At 43.6% G+C, this 10,602-nt stretch overlaps 1 protein-coding gene across 4 annotated transcripts in view; it reads left to right on the forward strand.

Annotated features, from left to right (window-relative positions):
- Positions 1-10,602, forward strand: part of arhgef10la (Rho guanine nucleotide exchange factor (GEF) 10-like a) — a 190,549-nt gene that overhangs the window by 69,319 nt on the left and 110,628 nt on the right. The window contains exons 4-10 of one of the 4 annotated variants that reach the window (XM_032513643.1): positions 2,862-3,022; positions 5,185-5,277; positions 5,740-5,867; positions 7,134-7,229; positions 7,967-8,075; positions 9,725-9,825; positions 10,294-10,371. In XM_032513643.1, the coding sequence (XP_032369534.1) occupies positions 2,862-3,022; positions 5,185-5,277; positions 5,740-5,867; positions 7,134-7,229; positions 7,967-8,075; positions 9,725-9,825; positions 10,294-10,371 (766 nt within the window). Of the gene's footprint in view, positions 1-2,861; positions 3,023-5,184; positions 5,278-5,736; positions 5,868-7,133; positions 7,230-7,966; positions 8,076-9,724; positions 9,826-10,293; positions 10,372-10,602 lie in introns of all 4 variants that reach the window. The other 3 variants (XM_032513642.1, XM_032513644.1, XM_032513645.1) reach the window with 3 other exon arrangements.

Here is a 10,602-nt window from a genome sequence, read left to right on the forward strand (position 1 = left end):
AAAGGAACAGGAAATGAGGAAGGGGGCAAACACTTTTTCACACCACTGTATATGTATGCCCCCTGTATTTTAACCCTTGTGTTGTCCTTGGGTCAAACTGACCCATTTCAAAATGTTTTATATCAGAAATATGGTGTTCGGATGATTCCAACAACATGCTCCAAGTAAAATTAGTGTACTTTTCATTGACTTTTTTGTTTTATTTAATCTTATAGCATTTCAATTATTATTATTTTTTTTAAAATGGTTTCCAAACAGCATCCGGACTAAACTTTGACATCTACCCATCTGTGATCCACTCAGCATCCTCTGATCAAAACTATTAGTCAAAATAATTCATAAATTGATGCCTTTTTAACTAAAAACGTTATGTATGAATTGATATAAATGGTTTTGTTGACCATGAATTCCAAGAATATGTAACACCTATTATTAAACCAGCTCAGTTTTTTAAAAACGCCAAATACATGGAAACGCACAAAAAATATTCATTTTCAGGGTCATGGTTAACGGTAAAGACAACACAAGGGTTAAGGAACAACATTTATTTATTTACAATGCATTATTCATTCACAAAGCACATTGGTGTCATTAAAAGGTTGGATTTTCTTTTTCTTTTGTTTTTTAAATTAAGGCATTAAAATCAATTTCCAAAATGTTTTTTATTCCTCTTTTACATCAACTTTAGCATGGGTGTGTAAACTTTCTCAAACCACGGTTGCTGTTAAATTTAATGTGTAAAAAGTAGGGTCGGGCAGTAACACGGTTTACCGCGGGGGTCTTAAAAACAGCAACGGTATCAGTTTCAGTAGGTCCTAAAAAAATGCAATGCACTTATGTAGGAGACAAGGATTAAATATCATTTATTTAATGCCTAATAATGCTTACGTGTGGCTGTCATCACGTGACAGTGTGGAGGAGAAGGGGGGGGGGTAGATGGCAAGTCTTTGCACCGAGCCGGTGACCCGGTCTCGAAGAAGAACACGACTTCTGCATTTTGGCAGTATTTCTGGTTCCGACCAAACCGAGAAGAGTATTTACTTTCTGAACGCGGTAGGCTCAAGCCAACAGTTTGGTGACACCGTCTGAGCCTTACGTCATCATTTTTAATTAGTCACGGTAATACCGGAAACCGGGGTTAAAATAGGGAGGAGGTTCGACGGTATCAGAATTTAGATACTGCCCAACTGTAGTAAAAATGGCTGTCGATCAGTTACAATTTGTAATGCGGTAAATCGCACAAATGTCCCAGTAACTCGTGATCAACCGCAAATTAATCCCCCATTTAATATCTCTTCTCAATGTACTTTAACATGGATATATATAGCATATTTTTATTTTAAGCTTTTAATGGTCCAGTGGTTTTTGAGACCCAACCACTCCGCTGGGAACTCAGTTCACATCGATAGTACACGCAAATATTTTTAGTCTTAGAAAGATCTATCTGGAAGGGCTTTGAAACCCTTGCCGTTCAAAAGTCCCTTTTCTTTGTTATCTATCCATCTTTGTTTCTGGTCGTTATCCTCTCTCGTTTATGGATGTATATTCTAGATACCCGTAACATCTGCTCCCGTTCTACGTTTTGTCAAAATCACAGAACTCACGCACGTTAATCGCATATCAAAAAAAAAAAGAAAGAGTGGAAACCGTTTTCTGTCATCTATTCATTACATATCCATGTCTTGCACTTACGGAACCATTGTATATCCTGCACTTACTGCTATTGCACTTCTGGTTAGACCCAAACTGCATTTCGTTGCCTTGTACCTGTACATGTGTAATGACAATAAAGTTGAATCTAATCTAATCTAATCTAATCTAAATTATTCTCATGCAGTGAATCTAACCTATCCGCATGCTGTGCATGGTAACACAGATGCTACAAACTACCCACTGTTATTTTTTTTGGTCCTTTCTAACTCATAATGCACAGTTCACCTGGTGCTGTACTTCTACAAGAACAGATAATGGTTTTCGAGATTGTTGAACACACATTGTCTACAGTCATTGCCACTCAAATGGAAATTCTGCAAGGCTAGCGCCAAGTTTACGTCATTTCCTCGCACATTTTTTCCTGGCGTGTCTTGTTTGTCTGCAAGTTGCCCGTCACTCTGAGCAGCTGCTGCTGGCATTGCGAGCATTGCTGAGGTGTTTAGCCGAGGGACAGATTTAATTAGAGTAGATGGGAGTCTCCTACACGCTGGATCCTGTCATATTATCAGTCATGTGGGGGAGGACAGTCCCTCACTGGCAGCATCAACACAGGCCATGTGATAGCTGTGTCAACAAGATTTTCCCCTGTGATGTCAGTCTGTTTTTTAACAGGCGGTTCAGGGCGGCGTGTTTTCAGTCAAAAAGCCAGCGGTTGACTTATGGTAAGCTGCAGGCATGACAGGTATCTGACAGTGCTCAGGGGCGAGTCAAGTAACTCAAGTATTTAGCAGTAGGTGTGATCATCTACTTTTCTTTACACATGGCCTTGCAAAAGTTCCTCTGAATAAATAGAGCAGCAACTTATCCCACACACAGCTATAGTTGTCACTATTAACAAAACCTATTGGGTAAAGTGCCCAAAGTTGTTGTCCAAAATAATCACTTAAAGGAATTTGGGGTATTTTACTAGTTTCAGTTCTGCTCAAGGTCCTGTCTGGGTAGACCATTTTCCTGTAAAGCCTAGATATGAGCTCTCAGAGAGCAGACTTCAGGGAGTGCACATTTGCATGCTTGGATAGCAAAGAACTATTTTGACCCTCACCTCCAGCCCCTTTGCCTCCCACTTCCTCCCACCGAAATGAACTCGTAATGAGGCACACAGCACCCTGTGTTAGTTTATCTACTGATAATATTTGGGTACCTTCCAGGGCCTCAGCAGCGGCCGAGCCCAGTACCTCAGCGTCTGGTGGGGGAGAGGAGCTCCGGGGGCTTCCAGTCGTGCCGTCGGCTGTGGAGACGCCGACTGATTCAGGAGATCGCAGCAAAGCAATCGGCAAGGAAGGCTCCGACTCCAGGGACGCCTCTGAAGGTACAGAACTAAATTGTATTGATGGGGAAGTGATGCACCTTGTACTGTAGATCAAGGGTTTCAATTTCAGACCAAAACAAATTGAATCTGAGCTCTCCTTGGGATTCAGGCTCATTCCAACCTACTCATCACGGTGTTTCCATCGCGGACAGATCTGTTAGAAAACCAATTGGGTTTCCAGAGTTGCGTAAACAGTAGCGCGCAGCACACCGCAACAACGCCGGCGATACAAATTGCGGACCAGTATTTTGTCACTACTGCACCTAGCATCTTTTGACCTTAATCAACAGTTGCGAGAACCCCACAGTACAGGCCTACGGTCATCTTATGGCTCATTGATTTCTACGGTGAAAGGGCTCACACACACACACATTACGTGTTGACACACGCCTGTGCACAAATACACAAACGCGCTCGGTTCAAAACACACAACCACACTGGACGCGCCGGTTCGCGCACACGCGTCGCCTGGCACGATTTTGATTTCCACGCAGACATGACATGAATCCAATTAATTCAGGATGAGGATCAATAGAGAACCATTTCCATGAGGGAAAATTGCTTTTGGCTTTTCGACTCAGTCAGCAGTGCCGGCGTTGTTTGAAGGTGGCTCAGAAATGAGAGATGCAAAGGAGCCCTGCAACGCTGCACGACAATTTTGATGTCCCGCTCTTCTGATGTATTTTCCACACAGGCCTGCGCTGTCATTTGGAGCGTGTACAGTGTATTCAAACTAACTGGGAAATGTAAATTACATTAAACCTCTCGCCTCGCTATCGGAAAAAATTATGAAACACAGAGTGGGAAAAGCCAGCCGACTTAAAACAACAGAAATAAATAGGACTTCACTGATCTCCGTGAGAAATCTACGGCAATGCTGGGTTTGTGTTTTTACATAATTTGGTACTTTTTACTTTTTTAGTTTTAAACACAGGATATATTTTTGGCATATGTATTAACCTGCTGTGGAGGATTGCATTTTGTAGGCAATTTCACTTTGAGCCATATGTACTGTATGTCACATGGATAAATCCCAAAGTATTTCCTGTTTGTGAAATCCATCATGTCCCTTCACTCCTCCGTTGTGGTCATGGCACAGTTAGATGTGACTATCTGACATCGATCGCAAATGCCTCGCTGCCTATTATTCTCTTTCACAATCTCAACAAGGAAATGTTCATAATGGCAGTGCATTATTATTATTATTATTTTTTTGGCTGCCTGCCTGCAGTGTCATTGTGACCTGTGGATGAGTTTATCGGCGTGTCATTGTGCTGCTGTAGAGAAAAGTTTCATAAAAGTAGGAAAACACAGCGAGGAACTTCTGCTTTTTCCCGTTTGAAATAACAAGCCGTGTTCCCAAGAGGCCCAGTCATTTTGCAGATGCGCTGATAGTTAGGCTGATAGCCCAAATCCAGTTTCTTTCCCTCCTTTTTCTGAATCCTTTCTGAATGCACAAGTGTTGGGACGTGAGCGATATATAAAGAACATCCTCTTTTGTAGAAAAAGCGGTGCTCCTTGTTCCTCTGCTGGATTGTATCCAAGGTTATTTTCAAATTTTAGACCGAATAATCCATGACAGAATACACATCGGCAATCAGATTAATGGAAAAGAGTGATTGTTGCTGTTAGGGGCTAAGGAGAAAGTGTTACAGACAAATCACAGTTTAAAGCTAAATCAATAAAGCTCACTGAGCTAAATTAGGCTGAAACACTCTCAAAGCAGTTAATGACAAACCCGGCCGAGCGGGGAGATAGAATGGGTCAATAGCTCAAACGAGCTGGATACGATCATGTTGCGTCACATGGACAAAGCCATCATGGCAATATGCACAAAGCGACGTGCCAGATCTCCCTGAGGAAGAAGACCTTTAAATGCATATGATACAAAGATAAAACGACGAATGTAAATATTCAAAGGCCGTGGGAGGAGATCGGGTGTCTTTTATCTATTCTGCTATGCCAAAAGGATTCAGGCAACGTGTGCGCATGTCTTTGTGTGTGTTTTTTTTCGGGGAGAGAAATGTCAAAGACCGATCCAACAGCGTGGAGGTGCAACTATCAAACAGCAAGGGAGACTACAGGTGGAAGTCGCCACTTTTTTCCGTTAAAAAACAACAACAGTGTTTGTGTTCTTTGATGCTACTCTTCTTCTTTGCTAGCTTTATGTGCGGCTGAAGCCGAGCCCCAGACGCAGGAGCCTTCCGAGGTGATCTATGATGATGTTCCAAGCGAGGACCCCCTCTCTCCCGATGGTTAGTAGCTGCGGCAGAACTGTGTTGATTTCGGATGTTTATCCTGTCGTAGGGCTGGGCGATATGGAGAAATATCACAATATTTTGGACCGAATACGTCAATAGCGCAACCATGTTGTACGCTTAACCATTGGGGCTTTCACAACATATTTACTCAATGACATTTTTGATGGATACTCATCAGTAATCTGGATACAATGATGAAAACAGCTTGAACAGTCTGGTAAGAACATGACATCGCTTTACTCTAAAAGCAGGGAAAGACAACACTTATGCCATTTTATCATAATACCATATCCAAAATCTAAGACGAGATCTAATCTTGTATCCCAATGTTGATATAATAATGATATATTGCCCAGTCCTATCCTTTCGGGAAGCTTGATGCCGAGCATCTGATGTGTGATGTGTGTGTGTGTGTGTGTGTGTGTGTGTGTGTGTGTGTGTGTGTGTGTTTAGCAGATATGATCTATGAAGATGTTCAGAGGGACAGTGGTCCTCCGGATGCCGACAATGCGTGGAGCTCCAGTGAGTTCGAAAGCTACGACGAACAGTCCGATAACGAGACCAAATTACCAACACGGAGCAAGGTAGTATTCGCGAGTGTGTGTGTGTGGGTGTGTGTGTGTGTGTGTGTGTGTGTGTGTGTGTGTGGGTGTGGATGCATGCCCGATGTGTGTATTCATCTCACACAAATCATCCTATCTGTTTATTTTACGCAGCATCATGACCCGCCAGGTTGTTTTGGTTGGTTTTCAGCACTTTGAAAAAGCAAAATCAAGGGGAATATTTCATCTCCTGCTCCTCTGGCGCAGTTGTCTTTATTAATGTATACAACTGGAAGGAAACTACGAAGAACTTGAAAAATGTATAACGGGCTGTCTCGGGCCTTAAACTTTCACTGTGGGATAAAAGTAAACAAGAGGCTTTTCAGTTTTGGAAAGCCTCTTGTTTACTCCCTCCCATTTCCTTGCCTCTTCCCCGCCAAGGATGCTGCTCACCAGTGTTGTGCAGCCCGGCTACACACTGCCAGCCTTCCACATGATGGCACTGTGTGCACATTCACAATGGGCTCTAACAGCCTCTAGCACGCATGCACCTATGCAGGCATAGGAGAACATTTGGAGTCACACTATTAAAGAACACACCTATTTTGCAGAGTTGAATCATTATTAACGTATAGATTTATACCTGCCTCTTACATATGTTCTCATATTGATGTCTATGTATGGAGAGAGTTCCATTGTAATCCCAGAAAACCCAGAGTTAAATCGATGCTTTTAGAAACGAGGTAGAGAGCAAAGGGAATTTCTGTTGTCCTCTCGGCATGCTTAGTCCACTGAACAAAAGGAAAAGATCCAGCTGCACTGGTTGACCAACTTAATGAACAAACCCCGACTATGAAGGCCCGGCAACCCTTTACGGCTAATCAGCTAGCACAGCCTTCATCAAAAACCCATTTTTTTCACAGTTTTTAATTAGTCACGCCCGATTAGACGTTCACCAAGTGTACCTGAAGTTCTCCTCTTGTTTAGTTCAATGCTTAATGTTAGCCATCTGGGAGTGCTCTGACATAGTTTGCTTAATAATTGCTCTAAACTGCCTGCACCTCCCCCCCCCCCCCCCCCCCCCCCCCCCACAAGTCTCATACAGCATAACCCCTTTGACCAAAGCAGTGCTCTAAGGCTTTACTCTCTATGCTTGTGATTAATTCCCGATGTTGCCGTGATCACTCTGCCTCCATTTCCCTTTTTCTATCTCCTCTCCCCTGCTCTTCTCCTCCTCCCTTCGCCTTTTGTGGCTAAACTCCACCTGCCTCCACGCCCCCCCGCCTGTCCCCCGTCCAACACCTGTAGCTCGCTCCTGAAGTGTGTCGGCTGAGGGAACGCTGTGCCAGGACCAAACGTGAGCTGGCCATGAGGCTGTCTGGCAAGCACAACTATGACATCAAGGTATATCTCCAGCATGGAGCCAACGCAGCTCTATCACACTGTCTCCTCTTCCTCCCAGAGCTCGAACCACCCCGCTAGATGTTTGTCAATAGGATTGATGATCACCCCAGAGTTGAAATATGCTGTGTTGTATGCCCAGCTGACTCAAAGGCTTAACTGTCTCTTTGCACCAGCCTTCCCAGCTTTGCTTTTGGACTGCGACTTTGCTTTGAGACTCTGATCTGTCAGTCTCTGTCTGTTTACCCTGCCTGGTTTAATAGCGTGACATATTCATGGGACACATAAATGATTTAATAATATTCAGTGTATTTACTTCCAAAACACCAGTGCAACTTGCCCCCAATTAATGACCTACTTTTCCTGAAGTAGCATCATTTAAAAATACTACCACCCTGTGTGTATTCTAGGTCTGTGGAGTCTGGTTGCAGGGGCCTCTGTGATGCTCAGGGTGGAGTTTGTGGTCAACTAAATTCTCCCGCACTGAGCAACGCAGCTCTGATGTGGAGCTCACTCTGTTACCATAATCTCCCGATGATATGCTCATAGGCTCTCTGATTAGAGGCTGTACAGCGGCCCGCAGGGAGTCGCAGATGGTGAGATTCATGATGAGCCCAGTGAGCGCCACTTCTCTCCGTCTCTCTTCAGAGGAACACCGCAGGTTATCAAGTCTCCACAGCATGGCTCTTTCCTCGCACCCTAACGGTCCCTCGCCGTGTCTGTCTGCTCCTTCCAACCAGGTTCAGCAGCTCATGAAGGCGGCGCGAAGCGGAACGAAGGACGGGCTCGAAAAGACCAAGATAGCCGTCATGCGAAAAGTTTCCTTCCTCCAGAGAAAAGATCAATTGGGTAATGCAGGGAAGTCTACAAACTTTGGATATGTGGGGTAGCTGTAGGCCTGCACGATTCAGGGCAAAATACCGATCACGATTTCTTTGCTTTAAAATTGATATCACGATTCTCTTCCATGATTTTTTGTTGTTGTTTTTTTTGTACCGTGACAAAACAAAACAGATTGGCAGTACCAAACCAAGGTTGTTGCACAATAGTTGTGCATTTTTCATTAGTTTTTATTTTTATTTAGTTTTTTATTTAGTTTTTAAAGCGGGTTTGCTAGTTTAGTTTGTATTCTTTTGAAAATGCTTTGTTTTAGTTTAGTTTTGATTGGTTTTATATTTTTTTTGTAATGTGGGTTATTTGTCGGGGGATTCAAAAAGGTCAGAAAAATCATTGTGTAATAATAACTCAACAAAAACAATGTCTTTTTTTTATTTAATCGTGAACAGGGTGAATCGAGATCGCGATTTTATGACGATTAATCGTGCAGGCCTAGTTATCTGGCTTTTTTTCTTTCTATTTTTGGACAAAAGTGATACTGTTTCTAATAATGGGTATTGGTTATTACAGTTGACTCCAGAGAGTGTATAAAAGAAGTGTTCGTAGCCTCTGTGATGCCACCCGTTGATTTGTCTACTACCATTTTGAAGCCTCGAATATGGCATTTTCTACGTCCACTTCTTTTAATAAACCATACATTACATGGTTGACTCTTTGAATTAAAGGCAGTTGCTTATGTGCAGAGCTAGCCAAGCCAGAGTAGTGTTCGAGGCAGATACGGCAGATTGCAGCTACTTTTTCTGTCTTGTGCAAATCCCTTCAGGGAGAACCGAAAGCACTGTGAAGAAAAGACTGATTAGAACCATCATAAACAAAACAGACAGGCTTTAAAGACAGACGACGTGGGTCGAGGAAAGTTTTTGAGACGTGAGAAAGAGAAGGATGAAGCAACTCATGCGGCGCAGTAGAGGCGGTGTCATAGGAACCCTCGGCTAACAATAGAGAGAGATTACCATCCATTAATGGAGTATCGAGCAGCACCGCAAACCATAGATACCAGACCCACGCCTCAAACACATCTCTGAGCAATCACAAAGAGGTAAAGAGGCCAGCGCTGCTATTTTTAGGTGTTGATCGAGGGAAATCTGCACGGCATTATATTCCTTTTCCACCAATCCTCTGTTATCATTCCAAAGTCTTTAATTGGAACGGTGGAAGCTTTTGGTATCTGTGTCTTTATGGTTACGAGTGGAGTGGGGATTTTTCCTTTTCTTCTTCTTTTGAGACTGTCGAACGTCTTGGTGCCAATGCAGAGATAAGAGCGCGTTGGATCGTGTTTTCGCAGACACACGTTTGTGTGCCTCCTTTTACTCCTACAGAGATACAGTATTGTTTTTGAAAGTTCTTTTTTCCCCCCCCCTTTTTCCCCCCGAAGGCCTCTCTGCCGCTCACTCCATTCTCCATAGCTCTTTCTCTCTCGCTCCGTCTCTTTTTCAAAGTGTATAGAAACCTCTTCAGATTTTCGAGGTAATAAACTTAGTGTGTCGCAATGTGTCTCCAGCTGCAGTGAGATCTGATAGCTGTCTTTCTCTCTTCCCCCCTCTCTCATACACACACACACACACACTTTCTGTATGTTTCTCCTTTCTGAATGTCTGCAGAAGAGGAGGATGATGCAGGATACCTGGATGTAGCTATGTCAGAAGTGAAGCATCCCCCCCCACAGCTGAGCCCCATGCCAGAGGGGCTGACCAACCATCAGGTGCACCTTTTTTTCTTCTCGCGCATCCCTAAATAAATATAACCCGCATATGTAGGAACATGTAGTGTACTTAGCATCTATCTTTTATGTGTAACACGTTCTGTACCCGGTAGCGTTGAGATATGGCTCGAGGCTGTCATGTTAAAAGTCTTCATTTGTTATTTCAGTATTTTTTTCCATATCTATATGCTCTATTCTCTTTATCCTATTTGGAAAAGCACTGTGTTTTGTAACTGCAAGGACAGCCGCTTTTATGTCCCAGGAAATCCAATGATTCAGAACTCGGGCGGAGGCCTCGATCAAACAGATCAAGTCCCCTTTGAATCTTTTTCCGCCTGTGATAAACACATGATTATAGTACAATCCATCAACCCCCCTTGCCGTGCTTAACTGAAAGCATACCGCACACTGCAGCCCTATCATGTCCTCTTAGTGCTAGATGTCCTGACTGGTCTGTTGTCTGCGCAGGTTGTCAGGCGCCATATCCTCGGCTCCATCATTCAGAGCGAGCGGAGCTACCTGGAGTCCCTCAGGAGAATCTTGCAGGTGAGCTGTTCGGTCCCTGGCGTCCTCCTCTGCCACATGCAATATCTTCACCATTTAGCTGTTAGGAATTACACTGAAAAGAGAAGCGGCGATATCAATCAAATTACCGAGGTGTCTCCGCATAAATAAGCCTGATAAAACAGCCGTCCTCATTTCTGCGGCGTTGTGCCGATGCGAAAAAGAGAGAGAGACTGTCAGGCATGCAAAGGAGGGGTTGGGGGTTTGGGGGGT

Source organism: Etheostoma spectabile, chromosome 4, assembly GCF_008692095.1.
Source record: "Etheostoma spectabile isolate EspeVRDwgs_2016 chromosome 4, UIUC_Espe_1.0, whole genome shotgun sequence".
NCBI classification, from domain to species: Eukaryota; Metazoa; Chordata; class Actinopteri; order Perciformes; family Percidae; genus Etheostoma; species Etheostoma spectabile.